Raw genomic sequence first — 20811 nt, 5'->3', positions numbered from 1 at the left:
ATTTGGTACAGTAGCCTTTGTTTGCAATTACAGAGGTCAAACGTTTCTTGTAGTTTTTCACCAGGTTTGCACACACTGGAGGAGGGATTTTGGCCCACTCCTCCACACAGATCTTCTCTAGATCAGTCAGGTTTCTGGGCTGTCGCTGAGAAACACGGAGTTTGAGCTCCCTCCAAAGATTCTCTATTGGGTTTAGGTCTGGAGACTGGCTAGGCCACGCCAGAACCTTGATATGCTTCTTACAGAGCCACTCCTTGGTTATCCTGGCTGTGTGCTTCGGGTCATTGTCATGTTGGAAGACCCAGCCTCGACCCATCTTCAAAGCTCTAACTGAGGGAAGGAGGTTGTTGCCCAAAATCTCGCAATACATGGCCCCGGTCATCCTCTCCTTAATACAGTGCAGTCGCCCTGTCCCATGTGCAGAAAAACACCCCCAAAGCATGATGCTACCACCCCCATGCTTCACAGTAGGGATGGTGTTCTTGGGATGGTACTCATCATTCTTCTTCCTCCAAACACGGTTAGTGGAATTATGACCAAAAAGTTATATTTTGGTCTCATCTGACCACATGACTTTCTCCCATGACTCCTCTGGATCATCCAAATGGTCATTGGCAAACTTAAGACGGGCCTTGACATGTGCTGGTTTAAGCAGGGGAACCTTCCGTGCCATGCATGATTTCAAACCATGACGTCTTAGTGTATTACCAACAGTAACCTTGGAAACGGTGGTCCCAGCTCTTTTAAGGTCATTGACCAGCTCCTCCCGTGTAGTCCTGGGCTGATTTCTCACCTTTCTTAGGATCATTGAGACCCCACGAGGTGAGATTTTGCATGGAGCCCCAGTCCGAGGGAGATTGACAGTCATGTTTAGCTTCTTCCATTTTCTAATGATTGCTCCAACAGTGGACCTTTTTTCACCAAGCTGCTTGGCAATTTCCCCGTAGCCCTTTCCAGCCTTGTGGAGGTGTACAATTTTGTCTCTAGTGTCCTTGGACAGCTCTTTGGTCTTGGCCATGTTAGTAGTTGGATTCTGACTGATTGTATGGGGTGGAGAGGTGTCTTTATGTCTTAATGACCTCAAACAGGTGCATCTAATTTAGGATAATAAATGGAGTGGAGGTGGACATTTTAAAGGCAGACTAACAGGTCTTTGAGGGTCAGAATTCTAGCTGATAGACAGGTGTTCAAATACTTATTTGCAGCTGTATCATACAAATAAATAGTTAAAAAATCATAAATTGTGATTTCTGGAATTTTTTTTTTTGATTATGTCTCTCACAGTGGACATGCACCTACGATGACAATTTCAGACCCCTCCATGATTTCCAAGTGGGAGAACTTGCAAAATAGCAGGGTGTTCAAATACTTATTTTCCTCACTGTATAATGTGACCAAGGAGTGCACCCGGAACCACTGCAAATACATATTTCATTCTAAAATACAGAACTATTTACAGGTGTTTTCGGGGTTGTACTTAGAAAGCATCATGGGTGAAGGGCAGTGGGATGTACGATGGTGGTATCAAGCAAATGTCTGTCAGATGTAGTCCATTCTCATGATGATCTGCTTTGAATCATTTTGTCCCAAACTGGCTTCGGGCAACTCAGACTCATAGAAGTCTCATTTATGAGAAACGTGAAGCAGCCATTTATCTTCTTCACAAATCACTTTTTATCCTCTTCACAGAAAGTAACCAAAATTGGCTGTTCATCAACCATGCCTGCATCCTCTTCATGCATACTGGAACTGCACATTTTAATCAATCAGTTATGAATGTTTAAATAATGGCCACACTGGCTAATTTTAGCGCATTCTATATGCCTTTTTTTTAAATCAGTAAATAGGGTCATTATAAAGAATGAATGTGATGAAGAATGAAAGAAGATAAAGCCTGACATGGCATAGACATTTTGTACAGCTAAACCCATCAATTTACCAGTTTTCCAAAACCGTTCTATTCAAGGTATGCCACTTTCACAGTCGCCTTTTCTCTCAAGCAAACGGCCAAACCATCAAATGTCTTAACTGATCACATCACCACGATAACTGCAGGTCAAACAGAGACCAAGATGGCAGTTTCCTTGGCTGTAAAGTTTTAGTTCCACTGTTTACATTTTCGATTTTTTTTAAAAGCTGTACTAAGGTGGCACATCGCAGGTCATGTGTTGCCCTAGCACAGCTATAAATACAATTAAAAAGAATAAAAGCTATACTAAAGTTTTACACCACTGCCAAGTCATTGAACCTTTTGGTGACACATTTACACTAATGGTGTACTAATATTTATTGATTTGCCTAAACGTATGCTTTCTATTCACTCAGATCCTTATCTGGGAATCAATACTATCTTTAACCACTTCCATACCGGGCACTTGTACACCTTCCCGCCCAGACCAATTTTTAGCTTTCAGCGCTGTTGCACTTTGAATGACAATTGCGCGCTCATGCTACACTATACCCAAACTAAATTTTTATCATTTTGTACCCACAAATAGAGCTTTCTTTTGGTGGTATTTGATCACCTCTGGGATTTTTATTTTCTTCAAAAAAAATAAAAAAATGACCGAAAATTTCGAAAAAAATATGTTATTTTTTTGTTTCTGTTATAAAACATTGTAAATAAGTATGTTTTCTCCTTCACTGATGGGCACTGATGGTACTGCAATGACGGGCACTGATGGGCACAGATGAGGTGGCATTGATGGGCACTAATAGGCGGCACAGATAGGCGGCATGGATGGGCATGGATAGGTGGCACGAATGGGCACGGATAGGCGGCACAGATGGGCACGGATAGGCGGCACGGATAGGCGGCATGGATGGGCACTGATAGGCAGCATGGATGGGCACTGATAGGCGGCATGGATGGGCACTGATAGGCGGCACGGATGGGCATAGATGGGCACTGATAGGTGGCACTATCGTATGTGTTGTACTAATGGATGCCAATCAGTGCCAAACAATGCCTGCCAATCAGTGATGCCCATTGTGGGCACTGATTGGCATCCATTTTTGTGTCATTGTCATCCCTGGTGGTCTAGGGTGGCATACCTGTGTTTTTTTTCCGCATCCCTGGTGGTCCAGTGGGCATCCCTGGTGGTCCAGTGGGCATCCTCTGGGCGGCTGTGCTGATAATCGATCAGCACAAACCCCCCCTGTCACAGGAGCAGCCGATCGGCTCTCCTCTACTCGCGTCAGACAGATTACCGGCTTTTCCTGTTTACATCGTGATCAGCCGTGATTGGACACGGCTGATCACGTGGTGAAGAGTCTCCATCGGAGACTCTTTACCTAGATCGGTGTTGCGGGGTGTCAGACTGACACCCTGCAACAACGATCGCCGCGATGCAGCGGCTCAATATTCTGAGGACATCATATGACGTCCACTCAGGATATTGAAACCACTTTGCCGACGTCAATTTATCATTGGCAGGCGGTAAGTGGTTAAATGCAAGAGCAATGTGCTTTCCTCACCGCACATCAACCCACCAGAGACTAACTTCACTTCTATTACAAAGTGTGCCCTAAACAGGCAGCTTAACTAATCTGGCTGATATAAGTTTTAAACTGAATGCATTCACTTAGACCCCTTTTACACTGGGGCACTTTTCAGATGTTTTAGCTCTAAAAAATAGCGCCTGAAAAGCGCCTCTCATGCCTCCCCAGTGTGAAAGCTTGAGTGCTTTCACACTGTGGTGGTGCGCTTTCAGGATAGGAAAAAAAGCCCTGCAAGCAGCATGTTTGGGGCGGTGTTGGAGCAGTGTATACACCGCTCCCAAAATGCCCTGCACATTAAAATGAATGGAAAGCGTTTCTGAAGCACCTGCAAAGCACTTTAGCAGCGCCGCAACACAGACACTTTTAACCCTTTCTTTGTCCACTAGCAGGGTTAAAAGCACCCCGCTAGTGGCCGAAAAGCTCTGCTATAACAGCGCCGCTATAACACCGGTTTACCGCTAACGACGACACCGCCCCAGTGTCAAAGTACCCTTATTCTTTTGTTAATTTTGGAAGTATTAGGTTCAGTTCACACTGCTGCAACCTGGAACCAGCGCGACTTACAGTGACTTCAGTGCAACTTGAAGCAACTTTAGGGAATCCCTGGGTAATCTTCTTGTAATGTCGGTTCCAAATCATAATAATTAAGATGAGGATCCGACTTGAAGGAGACTTCCATCAAAGTCTATGGGCACACATCGGATAGAAGTCGCCCGGAAATAGTACAGAAACCTTTTCTAAAGACAGAGCGACTTCAGTAGTGCTAATTAAAATCATTCTCCTCGACCAAAATGGGATTTCACACAACATAAAATACACTGATGCCGCGTACACATGATCATTTTTCGGCATTAAAGAAAATTTTTCTTCAAAAACGTCATTTAAAATGATCGTGTGTGGGCTACACATAATTTTTCAGGTTCTGAAAAACAACAAAAAAAAAATTCGAACATGCTGCATTTTTTAACGTCCTTTTAAACTACCGTATTTATCGGGGTATAGCGCGCTCCCGCGTATAGCGCGCACCCCTAAAGTTGCCCCGAATTCCTGTGGAAAAAAGTTTTTTTGTACTTACAGTTTTGGTATCTTGCGCGGCGTCCATCGGCGGCCTCGTCGGGTCCGGCGTCCGTCTGCGGCTTCGGGTGTCCTCTTCGTCGGGTCCGGCGTCCTTGCGTCCTCCCCGCGCCGAGTTTGAATACTGCGCCGACATATACCGAGCGCAGTACACTCGTGTATTGTCGGGCAGGCTCGGCTACTCTCGCGCTGATGTCCAGGACGTCAGCGCGAGAGGCGCCGAGACTGCCCGAAGATACACGAGTGTACTGCGCTCGGTATATGCCGGCGCAGTATTCAAACTCGGCACGGGAAAGCGGGTATCGCGTATACCGCGCACCCACGATTTTGCCCTGATTTTCAGGGCAAAATAGTGCGCGGTATACGCCGATAAATACGGTATGTTGTTTTTCGGGTTGTAAAAAATAATCATGTGTGGGCTAAAACTACGTAAAAAACCTGTGCATGCTCAGAAGCAAGTTATGAGACGGGAGCGCTCGTTCTGGTAAAACTACCGTTCATAAGCACATTCATCACGCTGTAACAGACAGAAAAGCGTGAATCGTCTTTTACTAACACGGAATCAGCTAAAGCAGCCCAAGGGCGAATGGAACTTCTCCTTTATAGTGCCGTCGTACATGTTGTACGTCACCGCGCTTTGCTACATCATTTTTTTAAAACGATGGTGTGTGGGCAACATCGTTTTAATGATGAAGTTGGGAAAACGTAGTTTTTTGGACATGCTGAAAAACAAAGTTTTTTTTCATGCTGAAAAATGATCGTGTGTACGCGGCATAAGGCTCGATTCCCATTGCCGCAACTTGGGATCCCACTTGTGAGACCCCAGGTCGCGGCAGTGTGAACCAAGCCTTAAGCCCACGGGAAGAATGTCGGCAGACATTTGCCGCTACTGAAAATACCGGCCAACATTCTGCCCGTGTGTATGTCTGTCTGTCCAACAGAAGCTGGGTGTTCGGCCGGCCTCTGTCGGACATGCATGCTGGAAAACCAGCAATCGACCAACTTCCGATCAGTGCTCTCAATGGCAGAGAGATCTGATCGGAGTGTCCTGGCGGGGGGGGGGAACGGAACGGGACACAACAGCTCAGTGGAGGAGATAGCTGAATAACCTTGTATAGCTAGTACAGCGTTTTGTTTTTTTCATGCAACCCTGCGGTTGTAGGGTGTACCCGGCTTTAGTGTATTTTGTGTCAAAGAAACAAGTACGCAATTATCTCCCTTAGACCTCATTTACAGTATTAGGTTTTCAGCTAAAATACATAGAGGAGAAATGTTTCTCTAGTAAAGGACCTGACAGCACAGCAAAAATGAAGCAGGAGTGAAAACTGAGAATGCTGTGAATGCGATGCATACATGCAGGTTTAATTCGCTTTATACACATCCTCCACCCCGTAGAAAAACCTCGGAGCTTTCCAAAGCATTCCTTTCACATCCACCTCCCTTCCTGCTCCTTTCACTTACTCTCATTCAGGACAATGAAAGAAAGCCTTCAGCATACATGGAGCTGTAAGAAAACACAGGGGCCAAATGTTAGGTCTAATATTCCTCTGTGTAACAATATTCTACAGAATCTACTCCAAGCCTTATGCACTTAACGCTGCATGAAGATCATCGCTACAGATTTTATTTGCTATACCACTAGCCGTGAACACTCTGAACTTAGAGAACCCCCAATATTAAAAAGAGCAAATATTCAAACAGTTCTACCTGTAAAAACTTTTGTAGTGTCTCCGGATCTCGCTATGCCCTCCGGGCTTTATACTCAAGCTGTTGTGTGTCAAAGACGGTAACCATATTAACTAAGCCTGCAGATGTGTAGTCTGCTACTATCACTCCCTAGGACACACTTAACCCCTTCCTTGCCCCCTGCCAGTAAACAGTGCATTTTTGTGGCACTGATCGCTGTATAAATGACAATGGTTGCAAAAAATCGCCAAAAGTGTCCGCCATAATGTCGCAGTCAATACAAATCGCTGATCACTGCCATTACTAGTAAAAGCAAATATTAATAAAAATGCCATAGAACTATGCGATTTTTTCCCAAAAATATGTAGAAGAATACGTATAGGCCAAAACTGTGGAAAAAATTCATTTTATATATATATATATATATATATATATATATATATATATATATATATATATATTTTTTTTGGGGGGATATTTATTAACCAACCCACTTAAACACTGGTGAAAACAACTGAGGCACTCTCCATTTGGGAGGGGTTATAAAGGGGAGGAACTCAATTTAAATTGGGTTTGCCAGTGTCCAATCACCTGTGGTGACTACATAACCCATTAAGTAATTAAGGCTCTGTGTCCCGGGATGTATGATCAAGAAATATAGCTTTTTTTTTTCAAAATGTTCTTTTTGCTTATAGCCTAAAAAATAAAAACCGCAGAGGTGATCAAATACCACCAAAAGAAAGCTCTATTTGTGGGGAAAGAAAGACGTCCATTTTGTTTGGGAGCCCCGTTTACATATTAGGGGGCAGATCCACAGAGCAAGTACGCCGGCGTATCTACTGATACGCCGGCGTACTTTAAAATTTCCCGCATCGTATCTTTAGTTTGAATCCTCAAACCAAGATACGACGGCATCTGGGTAAGATCCGACAGGCGTACGGCTTCGTACGCCTTCGGATCTTAGATGCAATACTTCGGCGCCCGCTGGGTGGAGTTCGCGTCGTTTTCCGCGTTGGGTATGCAAATTAGCGATTTACGACGATCCACGAACGTACGCGCGGCCGTCGCATTTTCCAACGTCGTCTGTAGTCGGCTTTTTCCGGCGTATAGTTAAAGCTGGTATTTTGCGGCGTATAGATAGACTTGCCATGTTAAAGCGGGGGTTCACCCTAAAAAAACATTTATTTTTTTCTAGCATGCCATCAAGCATACTAGCGCGATCTACAGTACACCTTTCTTTTATTTTTAGGCGCCGTACTCACTGTTTACTGCCGTAATGAAGTTTCAGACTCCCCGCGGGGAATGGGCGTTCCTATGCACAGGGAAAATGATTGACGGCCGGCTATGGCGTGTCACGCTCCACGAAGATAGCCGAAATAGGACTTGCCTCTTCACGGCGCCTGCACAGTCAGCTCCGATGTCTGTGCGCAGGCGCCACATAGCGCCGTGAAGAGGCAAGTCCTATTTCGGCTATCTTCAGGGAGCGTGACGCGCCATAGCCGGCCGTCAATCATCTTCCCTGTGCATAGGAACGCCCATTCCCCGCGGGGAGTCTGAAACTTCATTACGGCAGTAAACAGTGAGTACGGCGCCTAAAAATAAAAGAAAGGTGTACTGTAGATCGCGCTAGTATGCTTGATGGCATGCTAGAAATTTGTTTTTAGGGTGAAACACCGCTTTAAGTATGGCCGTCGTTCCCGCGTCGAAATTTGAAATTTTTGCGTAAGTCGTCCGTGAATAGGGATGGACGTAACTCACGTCTAAGTTAAAAAAATGACGTCCTAGCCTAATCGCCGATTTGAATTCCGCCGCCAGAAATACACTACGCCGCCGTAACTTACGGCGCGAAATCGTTGAGGATTCGAAATTCCGCCAGGTAAGGTACGGCGGCGTAGCGTATCTCTGATACGCTGCGCGGATGTAATTCTCTCTGGATCTGGCCCTAAATGTTCCTGTCTGACAGGAGTGTACAGGAACGTTACAATAGAAATCTCCTTTCAAAACATACGTTTTCTACGGAAAAAAACGTTAGAAGTGCATACCAACAAAATTGTCATTTCTTTCAACATAAATCTCATTTATAGAGCGTTTTTTACGGTTATACATTTTTTATATCTATGGCTGCTGCAGGCAGAAGCTAGCCCTTTGTCACTTCATCTCCTAGAGAGCGGATCAATGTTCAGATATCATAAAGCCGTTTCAGTGGTAACTTTTGCCGCTTTCCAATTGTGAAGGTCCCCGGAATTCAGCACAGTAACTCTCGGGCCAGCAACAAGTGCCAGAACGAGATTTTCAAGAGTTTCCCCTCCTTATTCTGTAGCTTGCTGCAGGTTTATGAAGTAATAGGTTTCTTAAAAAGTACAGAGTCTGGTCCAAACTGGAGATTTCACGCATTAATGTGTTGTAGTTGGAAATGTAACTTGAAAGTATTACATGAAATATAGTTCAGTGAGCCAAGCTGGAAAGTCAAAAATTGCTTGAGCTCTACTCACAAAAAGAAGGAGAGGAAAAGAAAAAAAAAGGGCCTCTTGAATTACTAGCTGGATGAATGGATTGTATTTGGTTAAGACCTTGTGCACATAAGAGCCAAGCAGAAGCACTCGCTGCAAGTTCACAATGTTGATGAATATGAATGCATTCAGTTGAAAAGTTTAAAGTAGTCTTTCTCAACCTTTTTACCCCAGAGGAACCTCTAAAATAATTTTGATGTCTTGGGGAACGCCTACTAAAACCAATTCATTCTGATCCAATGGGAAAATGCCCCTTATATTGGTGGTCAGTAGAAAGAATGCCACCCTAAAGACAACTAAAAGAGACCATTGGTGTCACGCTGCTGGCTTAGCCAAGTAGTGTTGGCACTGGAACTATGCAGGCACAATCAAATGGGAGGTCTATCAGTCACAGCCCAAGGAACCCCTGGTAAACTCTTTAGAAGTCCTAGGTCTCCACCCTGGTTGAGAATAGCTGGTTTAAAAGGGGTTGTAAAGGTACAATATTTTTTTTCCTAAGTAGCCTCCTTTACCTTAGTGTAGTCCTCCTCCACTTACCTTATCCTTTCATTTTGCTTTTAAATGTCCTTATTTCTTCTGAGAAATCCTCACTTCCTGTTCTTCTGTCTGTAACTCCACACAGTAATGCAAGGCTTTCTCCCTGGTGTGGAGTGTCGTGCTCGCCCCCCTCCCTTGGACTACAGGAGAGTCAGGATGCTCTCTATGTTGCAGATAGAGAAAGGAGTTGTGTGTTAGTGGGTGCCCTGACTCTCCTGTAGTCCAAGGAAGGGGGCGAGCATGACACTCCACACCAGGGAGAAAGCCTTGCATTACTGTGGTGAGTTACAGACAGAAGAACAGGAAGTGAGGATTTCTCAGAAGAAATAAGGACTAGACATGTGCATTCGTTTTCGTTGGAATGCATTTTCGTCCGAAAATCTGTTTTTTTCGTTATCGTTTTAACAAACGATAACGAAAGTGCAAGAAACGAAAACCAAAAGATCCGACATAAAAAATGCTTTATTTTCGTTTTTGTTGCGGTAAAAATTCGATAGAGAGATTTGACATTATAGGGAAAAGATTCGACATCATAGAGAAAAGATTCAACATTATAGAGAAAAGATTCGACACTATAGAAATAATAGATTCGACATTACAGAGAATAGATTTCGATTTATGAGAAAATAGATTCGACATTATAGAGAATAGATTCGACATTATTACTAGTCATACAACATTAGAATTCTTGTAGGCGGAATATTCGAACAGAAATGTACGATTCGACGTAAAGATTCGACATTCCGTCAAATATTTTTTGACCATTAGACAGAAACCAACAAAGATTCGACGTTCCGGCGAATATTCTTTTGACCATTCGACAGAAACCAAGTATTATTGGATTTTCGGACGAAAGCTATTCCCCAACGAAAAACAAAATAAATCAAAACGATTTTCGGGAGTAACTAAATAAATTTATTTTCCAAACTAAAAAAAATATTCCAGTCTGCACATGTCTAATAAGGACATTTAAAAGCAAAATCGAAGGATGAGGTAAGTGAAGGAGGACTGCACTAAGGTAAAGGAGGCTACTTAGGAAAAAAAATTGTACCTTTTACAACCCCTTTAAAGTACAATCCCAGCCAAAGCTTTTTATTTAATTTTAGATTAGATTAGAGTGGAGAAGGGTTTGAGCATTTGGCTGTTTTTCAATGATATGTGTGTCCTTATTGCCAAGATTTCCCTTCACTTCCTGTAAGAAGAGGAAGTGACAAGAAATCTCCCGTACGGGAACACAGACAAGAACACATTTATATAAAGCTACTTTCACACTGGAAGGGGGGGGGGGTTTGCAGTAAAGCGCACCGCTGTAATATCGATGCTTTTCGGCCCGATTTTAATCCCCGCTAGCGGCAGAGGAAATGGTTTACAGCGCCTGCAAAACACTGCTGCCCATTGATTTCAATGGCAGGAGCAGTGGAGGAGCAGTGTATACACCGTTCCCGCACCGCCCAAAAGATGCTGCTTGCAGGACTTTTTCCAACGTCCTGCAAGCGCACCGCCCCAGCGTGAAAGCACTCAGGCTCTCACACTGGGGCTGCAGGGGAGGCGTTTTTTCAGAGGCTATTTTTAGGCCAAAAGCGCCTGAAAAAACACCCCATTGTGAAAGGGGTCTTAGGCCGCGTACACACGATCAGTTCATCCGATGAGAACGGTCCGAAGGTGGTGGTGGTGGTCTGATGTGCCTACACACCATAGGTTAAATAACTGATCGTGTCAGAATGCGGTGACGTAAAACACAACGACGTGCTGAAAAAAACGCAGTTCAATGCTTCCAAGCATGCGTCGACTTAATTCTGAGAATGCGCAGGTTTTAAACCAATGCTTTTGCATACTAACGATCGGTTTTGACCTATCGGTTAGGCGTCCATCGGTTCAATTTTAAAGCAAGTTCCTATTTTTTTGACCGAAGGTTAACTAACCGATGGGGCCCACACACGATCGGTTTGGACCGATGAAAGCGGTCCATCAGACCATTCTCATCGGATGGACCGATCGTGTGTACGCGGCCTTAGAGTGAGGAAGGGTAAGAACAATAATTTAATAATTTGATGTTCTTTCCTGTTCCAGTGAAAAATGTACCAATATTAAGGGGTCACAGGAACATAAAGTGAAAAACTCCCCAAAAGGGTGACAGGCAAATAACTGAAAGTATAACTGAACTGAAGACAAAACATTTTTTTTAGATTGGTATAGAGTGGTGAGGACTTAGAACTGCTGTCAGATATTTTATTGTCCTCTGTGCCCCCATTAGGGTGATTTGCACTCTCTGTTATTGCCCTGATCACCATCGTCACTGGGATCAAACATGAAGGTAAATACAAAATTCTGACCTGCCACCAGAACAGGAATACTCCAATGAAGACTCTTGTTATGGTGACTGGTTTCATCACTTCCTCTCATTTCCTGGAGAGTCAACAGGATAAGACATGAAGGGAATCTCTCTAATGAGACCCAGAGGGCAACCCTTTCCGACACTATCCAAAGATAAAAAAAAGTCTGGATTAAGTCTTTAATACGGAATGGCATTAGTATAAGAAACACTGGCCATTCCAGGTGCACTTAAATTAAGGAGAGTTCTACTTTTCTTATGAAGAATTATGCAAAATAACTATTGATCTTACACCATATTACAGCACAGGTATTTATCAAGGCACAAAGTAAATCATGGGGTCATAATAAAGTCATAGTGGAATTCAGCAAACATTAATTGCAGGTTAATCAATAGACATCCACCAGGAAAATATCCCTACAGTAAATGTTTGGTGAGCACTGTATTCACTGCTTTATAAATATTTCCCCCAATTGTCTATTTATTGGACATTTTTATTTGTATTTCTGAGCTAGCATTCATTTAGTTCAATCTTAGTTTATTCTATCAAAAATGTGAATACAAACAAATAACCATTACGAATAAGGGTATAAAACAGATAGCATGTGTGTACCAAGATCTTCAAATATCAAAGTAAAGAAAGATTCAAAATAACAAACACTCAGACTCAGATTCACGTAGGGAGCACGTATTTGTGAGCGGGCGTAACGTATCCTATTTACGCTACGCCTCCTCAACTTTGACAGGCAAGTGCAGTATTCACAAAGCAAAGTTGCGGCGGCGTAGCATAAATAGGCCGGCGTAAGCCCGCCTAATTCAAATGTGGAACATGTGGGCGTGTTTTATGTTAATTTATTGTGACCCTACGTAAATTACGCTTTTTACGAACAGCGCATGCGCCGTCCGTGAAAGTATCCCAGTGCGCATGCTCCAAATTAACCCGCAAAAAGCCAATGCTTTCGTACGTAAATGACGCACAGCCCTATTCGCGAACGACTTACGCAAACAACGTAATCGACGGAAAATTCGGCGCTGGCCCGAAGTCCATACTTAACATTGGCTGTGCCTCATATAGCAGGGGTAACATTACGCCGGAAAAAGCCTAACGTTAACGGCGTATTTGTACTGCGACGGCAGGGCGTACGTTCGTGAATAGGCGTATCTAGCTGATTTACATATTCTAGGTGTAAATCAGCGTACACGCCCCTAGCGGCCAGCGTAAATATGCAGTTACGATAGGACGGCGTAGGAGACTTACGCTGGTTGTATCTTAGACAAATTCTGGCGTATCTGATTCTTTGAATCAGGCGCCAAGATACGACGCCTCACACTCAGAGATACGATGGCGTATCTCCAGATACGCCGTCGTATCTCCTACGTGAATCTGGGCCATAGGGTATAAAGAGTCTACCCAAGTATCGACATGTTGGATAATAGTAGAGTAGAGATCATGAGACAAAAAGTGCAAATCTTCTAATATTCAGATCTAAAAAGAAAAATTATGACTATGCTGTAGGGATCACTATGAAGTAATACACATCTTTGACAATTTTTCACTACAGAAAAAGAAAGGAATCAGAGAGTACAAAGAGTGCAAGATAGTGTAGAGGAGCAAACATTTTAGGGAGAGAGGTCATGTTTACTCCGACAAGGCCCAGTAGAGGTGGAATCTGAATCTCCCTTGGCCCAAGTAAGAAACTCAGATAAGTAGCGGAACAAAGACCACGAGGTCCAGGCTAACAAAAAATGCTCTTCCTTGCATGCTTCCTAAGCCAACAGACGTTCAAAATATAGGAATAATATGGGAGTCCCACCTATTTATAAAACTGCAGTACTCATCGATATAATATCGGGGGGGTGTAATCAGAGATAAATATGAACCAAATAAAAAAAAACATATACGTACACTCCCTAAAGAGTCAACTACAAACATGTATTAAGAGCAAACATCAAAAATAAATAGACATAAAAAACCTTATCCCCTATATTTAATAGGGAACCCTAACCATAACATTCCCCATAGGTAAACCTCCCAGAAGCAATATGCGAGTAACTAATGTGGTACAGAGTCCCCTTCAAAGAAGGGGCAAAAAACACAATATGCACACCCACCCTCCCCAATATCAAGCACCTACTAATACACCTGATGGTACACAAAGTCATTGGCCCAGATTCAAGAAGCACTTGCGCCCGCGCAACCATAGGTGCGGCCATTGTGATCGGCGTATAGTATGCAAATTGCATACTACCACCGATTCACAAAAGTTGCGCGGGCCCTGCGCACGCAAGGTACGGAGTTTCCGTACGGCCACTTTAGCATAAGGCTGCTCCTGCTAATAGCAGGCGCAACCAATGCTAAAGTATAGCTGCGCTTCCCGCTCGCGACGTTCAAATTTTACGTCGTTTACGTAAGTGAACCGTGAATGGCGCTGGACGCCATTCACGTTCACTTAGAAGCAAATGACGTCCTTGCGACGTCATTTGCCGCAATGCACGTCGGGAAAGTTTCCCGACGGAGCATGCGCTGTTCGCTCGGCGCGGGAGCGCGCCTAATTTAAATGATTCCCGCCCCCGGCGGAATCATTTACATTAGGCGCCCTTACGCAGGGCTATTTAGCATATCGCCCGCGCAATTTACAGAGCAATTGCTCCGTGAATCGCGGGCAAAGCGCAATATTTGCGTGGGCGCAGAGAAAAATTTTTGCTCTTTGCCCACGCAAATATTGCGCGATTCTACCTGAATCTGGGCCACTATCTAATAAACCCCTATTGCAGGGGGTCTCCAAACTGCGGCCCTGGGGTCGGATGTGCCCCTTTGCTTGCCTTCATCCGGCCCTTGGGGGAATATTCCATCCACTGACACCAACAATGGGGAATCATTTTTGTTGCCGACATCAACAGTGGGGCACTATTCCTCCAACTTACACCATCAAAAGGGTGCAATTTCTTCCATTGACACCAACTATGGGGTACTTGTCCTCCCACTGACACCAAAGATATGGTATTGTTTACTCCCTCTGGACACCTGGACATGTTTGACTCCCAAAAGGCCACAGTCTGGCCCCCCTAAAATTTGAAGCATAGTAAACTGGCCCTTTCTTTAGAAAGTTTGGAGACCCCTGCCCTATTGTATTCCTACGCAGAACAGTGAATTCCTGTAAAATTACAGACAATGAATATACACTGTCCGTGGGTAGGGTTCCCTATTAAAAATATAGGGGATCAGGTTTTTTATGTCTATTAATTGTTGATATTTGCTCTAAGCATTAATACATTTTTGTAGTTAAATCTTTAGGGAGTGTACGTATCTGTTATTTTTTATTATTTTCAATTTGGCTCTGACAGAGTTTACCTGCGTGGCCCACTCCCTAATAGAAGGCATTGCTGGTTGATTTCCAATGACGGAGAATGTCTCTTTTAATGGATTTAAAGGGTCCAGGGAGTATCAACAGGTGGGCTACTTCATGTGAGGCTTGAATAGAGGTTGTCATCAATTTACAGTACAGGTCAAAGACTTGTTGCCAGAAGGACCCAATAAGGGGGCATTCCCACCATATGTGGAGAATAGTGCCCCTGGAGGAACAACAACGGCCGCAAAAATCATCAGGTGTTGAACGGTTGACATGGTGCACCCCCCCCCCCCAAAAAAAAAAATCTGTACAGGCTGGGGGGGAGGAGGCGAACAAGGGGGACTTCACTTTTTTTAATGTTTTACTTCCGTTTTAGCATGAGTCAATACAAGACAAGATAGCTAGGGCCAATTTGACCAAGAGGCAATTTATCTGCTAGAAGGCTATTCAACTATGGAGGAAATTGGTGCATCCATAGAAACCCACACAAAGACTAGGGAGGACAATACAATTCTGTGTAGATAAAGCCCTGGTAGAAGTGAAGCCATAAAGCCAGTGCAGTAAGAGGGCTAAATGATAGCTACAACAACTGTATTTGTGGACGATACTAAGCTAAGCAGGGCAATAAATTCTCTGCAGGATGTGGAAACCATGCAAAAAGATCTGAACAAATTAATGGGGTGGGCAACTACATGGCAAATGAGGTTCAATGTAGAAAAATTTAAAATAATGCATTTGGGTGGCAAAAATAGGAATGCAATCTACTCATTGGGGAAGAACCTCTGGGGGAATCTAGGATGGAAAGGGACCTGGGGGTCCTAGTAGATGATAGGCTCAGCAACATAGGCGTGCGCACATTGTGTGCTGGGTGTGCCCAGGCGCACCCTAATCACCCCATCCACATTAGTAATATTGCTCTGTGCAGCAGCAAGAACATGTGAAAGATCTACCCCTTATCTGCTCTGCCATAAGAGAAGTGTCTATGCTCTTTCTTTTACTGTGGCGGCAGGGAGGTCAGTGTCACGGGTCATATAAATGTAGACACATACACATGCATGTGTGTTTGAGCTTTAGGGTGCACACCCTAATGCAATAGGCTGCGCACACCTATGCTCAGCAATGGCATGCAATGCCAAGTTGCTGCTAACAAAGCAAACAGAATATTGGCACGCATTAAAAAGGGGATTAACTCAAGAGATAAAACGATAATTATCCCACTCTACAAGACTCTGGTCCGGCCACATCTGGAGTATGCTGTCCAGTTCTGGGCACCAGTCCTCAGAAAGGATGTACTGGAAATGGAGCGAGTACAGAGAAGGGCAACAAAGCTAATAAAGGGCCTGGAGGATATTAGTTATGAGGAAACGTTGCGAGCACTGAACTTATTCTCTCTGGAGAAAAGACGCTTGAGAGGGGATATGATTTCAATTTACAAATACCGTACTGGTGACCCCACAATAAGGAGAAAACTTTTTTTTACGGAAGGGAGTTTAACAAGACACATGGCCACTCATTAAAATGAGAAGAAAAGAGGTTTAACCTTAAACTACGTAGAGGGTTCTTTACTGTAAGAGCGGCAAGGATGTGGAATTCCCTTCCACAGGCGGTTGTCTCAGTGGGGAGCATCGATGGATTCAAGAAACTATTAGATAAGCATCTAAATGACAACATACAGGGATATACAATGAAATACTGACATATAATCACACACATAGGTTGGACTTGATGGACTGGCGTCTTTTTTCAACCTCACCTACTATGGAACTATATAACTGTACTTGGTGGTATGCTGGTAACTAGTACTGACGCACCAACTGAGCTTAAAACATTCCATTCTGCTTTAAATTTCTGTTTGCAATGGTTGCATCTTCAGTTCTGTTTTATGTACTCTACATTCCTGAATGTAGCACGAGTCTGAGAGGTATAAAATATGATGACAGTAGAAAGAGCGGAGAGAAATCCTCATTTATCAGAGAAAAGTTCTAAGCAGTCATGTTAAAGTTACACAAGAAGAATACCACCCCCCTTCAGTCTGACAAGTTTCAACATGAGACATTCAAACATGTGGGAAAGAGTTGTGAAGTGTCTGGCGTCCCAATGTGTAAGAAATGAAAAGATCAATTTTCCGTGGGTCACTCCGGGTACAAGTTGACACAGAATGAAAAATGCTGACACGTAAAAGGAGGATACAAGCTGCTGGGTCACCATAAGACAGTAACGTTTTTAGAATAAAATGTTAACGCTTATTAAAAAAAAAAAAAATAAAAAAAAAATTATATATATATATATATATATATATATATATATATATATATACATACACACACACACACACACACACACACACACACACAAAAATAAATTCATTATATACACTATATTGTCAAAAGTATTGGGACACCTGCCTTTACATGCAAATGAACTTTAATGGCACCCCAGTCTTAGTCTGTAGGGTTCAATATTGAGTTGGCCCTCCCTTTGCAGCTATAACAACTTCAACTCTTCTGGGAAGGCTGTCCACAAGGTTTAGGAGTGTGTCTGGGAATGTTTGACCAATCTTCCAAATGCGCATTCACACACACACACACACACACACACACACACACACACACACACATACACATATATTTATATATTTATATATATATATATATATATATATATATATATATACACACACACATACACACACACTTAGATAATAGAGACATAGGGCCAGATTCAGGTACAAATGCGGCGGCGTAAAGTATCGTCTTTACGTTACACCGCCACAAGTTTTCAGCGCAAGTGCCTGATTCACCAAGCACTTGCGTGTAAACTTTCGGCGGCGTAGCGTAAAGCCGTCCGGCGCAAGCCCGCCTAATTCAAATGGGGCGTCTACCATTTAAATTAGGCGCGTTCCCGCGCCGAACGTTCTGCGCATGCTCCGTTTAGAAAATTTCCCGCCGTGCTTTGCATGAAATAACGGCGCCCCGCCGTGTTTGTGAATGGCGATGTGCGTAACGTACTTACGCAAAAAAAAATAAAAAATTTAAATTCGACGCGGGAACGACGGCCATACTTTAACATGGCTTGTCTAAAGTTAAGCAATGAAAAAGCAGGCTTAACTTTGCGACGGGAAAAAACGACGAGCGACGACGTAACGAACGAGCGTACCTTCTTGGATCGCCATAAAAGCTAATTTGCATACCCCACGCTGGAAAACGACGCGAACTCCACCCAGTGGCAGCCGAAGTATTGCATCCTAAGACCCGAAGGCGTACAAAGCCGTAAGCCTGTCGGATCTTAGCCAAATGCCGTTGTATCTTGTTTGTGAATCACAAATTAAGATACGGCGCGGCAAATTTGAAAATACGCCGGAGTATCAGTAGATCCTCCGGCGTATTTCTTCTGTGAATCTGGCCCATAGAGAGTGTTTCAGGCTTGTTCTGAGCAATCTGCGCGCAGGTATGCACCTTGTGATCGATGGAATGACCAATCCAAGTAATGACAAGGTACAGAGCTGCTTGAATTGGCTCTGTACATTGGGTCTTTGATCTAAGTAATTTACTGTCACAGTCACTCACAGGCACATTTGGCGCCCACGAGTGTGTTTTCTGAGGTGACTTTTATAAATGGTACTCCGCAAATACGCAACCTCCATGCTTAAACGTAATACGGTAATGGTAAAAGGAGACCTTTTCGATTTAATAAGCCTCATAGATTGAGGACAGCAAGTTACACAGATCCACTACATATGACACAAATCAAAGGCATGTCAGACACATTCTACATACCCTCAACCATTGTTCAGCCTGTTCTTCACTTTGGACGGCAAGAACCAAGGCATCTGTCCCAAGATGGGTGATCTTTAGCTCATGCTTCTTCTTTTTACTGTCCTTTGGCACATAGGACACCGAGCATCCATTCAACGACAGCTCCATCTGAGGTTGCTGGTCCTTGGAAGACTTGTAGCACTGGGAAAAAATAATGGTACAGCTATCAATATAGAAGACCATCAGCAAAATCGATCAAGAACCAGTAAAGCTAATGGTAAGAGTGCTGGATAACTAAAGAGAACTGGCTGACACACATAAACACAGGGCCGTCTTTAATGTTGATTGGACCCTGGGCAAAAAAATTCTTGCAATTTTGCTCTCCACATGCTCTGAGACATACAATAAATATCAGCTAGACTTAAAATCAGTTTACTGTATCAGATCAGCCAGTGATTGCCATTGGTTGCCAGAGGTTACAACATATCATTACCACTTACCGACTGGTTGCTAGAGGTTACAGCACACATTATAGCTCACTGATTAGTTGCTGGAGGTTACAGCACACGATTTGTTCTTGTTGATTGGTTGCTAGAGATAACTGTACAGTAATGCTGCTCACTGATTGGTTGCTAGAGGTTACAGCACATCATGTCTTCACTGCAGAGGGGCATAATATACATATGAATGCCGCCTTTATTTACATATAAATGCCTCCGGCCTCAGTTATTTACATATGAATAACGGTTATTTAAACACAGGGGGGTAGATTCACATAGACTTACGACGGGCGTATCAGTAGATACGCCGTCGTAAGTCCGAATCCCCGCCGTCGCCACTTTAGGCGTATGCTCAAACTGAGATACGCTTAAATGTTGCTAAGATACGACCGGCGTAAGTCTTATACGCCGTTGTATCTTAACTGCATATTTACGCTGGCCGCTAGGGGCGTGTACGCTGATTTACGCCTAGAATATGTAAATCAGCTAGATACGCCGATTCACGAACGTACGCCCGGCCGTCGCAGTAAAAGATACGCCGTTTACGTAAGGGGTTTTTAGCCGTAAAGTTATTCCACCAAATACATGGCGCAGTCAATGTTAAGTATGGCCGTCGTTCCCACGTCAAAATTTGAAAATTTTACGTCGTTTGCGTAACTCGTCCTTGAATGGGGCTGGCCGTAATTTACGTTCATGTCGAAAGCATGACGATTTGCCAACGTCATTTGGAGCATGCGCACTGGGATAGGTCCACGGACGGCGCATGCGTCGTTCATTAAAAACGTCAAATACGTGGGGTCACTAGTATTTTACATAGAACACGCCCCCAACCAGCCTATTTTGAATTATGCGGGCTTACGCCGGCCCAGTTACACTGCGCCGCCGTAAGTTCTTTGTGAATACAGGACTTGCTGCTCAAACCTACGGTGGTGTAGTGTATCTGAGATACGCTACGCCCGCCTATTTCTACCTGAATCTAGCCCAGGGTTTGCATGTGAATCACCTGTACACAATAGGGCAGAGCTGGGCAGCTTTAGTAGCAGCACTTCACACTGAGCTATCAGGACACAGCAAAGGACTAAAACTTCAAGGGACAAGGGAATTTAAACTGGGATAGTTGGCAAGTATGAGGCAGCTGCTTTGGGCCCCAAAATAATGACAGGGCACAGGGCAGCTGCCCCTTTTGCTCTGACCATAGGTGTGCCCAGGCACACCCTAATCACCCTGTGCAGCACAGATTCCCCCAACTGCCCTGGTTCCCCCTCCTTCTCCCTGTAGCGCTTCCAGCTTCCCTACACTCCTCTCCCTCCAGCTGTTGCTGCTGGGGTGTTTTTGAGTGGGGGAATGGGGCCGGTAAATATGTAACTTACTGGCCCCTTCCGTTTCATTGTGAGTGCTCGGTACAATGTGTTTGATCTTTGGGGTGCACACCTCTCTGGAGAGGTCTGACATGCCCCATGTTTAGTTAGAACTAAAGCGGTTTAATCAGCAGGCAGCAAATGCAAATGTATTTCTCTACAGTAAATTGCCAGGGCACAGGCTATTCTACAAAGGTTGTGACTAATT

The 20811-nt window shown here is 43.9% G+C and overlaps 1 protein-coding gene across 2 annotated transcripts in view; it reads right to left on the bottom strand.

The window, feature by feature from the left end:
* AFAP1 (actin filament associated protein 1) overlaps positions 1 to 20811 on the bottom strand; it is a 241582-nt gene that overhangs the window by 93677 nt on the left and 127094 nt on the right. For both annotated transcript variants that reach the window (XM_040335377.1, XM_040335378.1), the window contains exon 6: positions 18767 to 18946. In XM_040335377.1, coding sequence (XP_040191311.1) covers positions 18767 to 18946 — 180 coding nt within the window. The remainder of the gene's footprint in view (positions 1 to 18766; positions 18947 to 20811) is intronic.

The sequence above is a fragment of the Rana temporaria genome, chromosome 1 (assembly GCF_905171775.1).
Source record: "Rana temporaria chromosome 1, aRanTem1.1, whole genome shotgun sequence".
NCBI classification, from domain to species: domain Eukaryota; kingdom Metazoa; phylum Chordata; class Amphibia; order Anura; family Ranidae; genus Rana; species Rana temporaria.
This window is presented reverse-complemented; position numbering and strand designations above follow the sequence as displayed.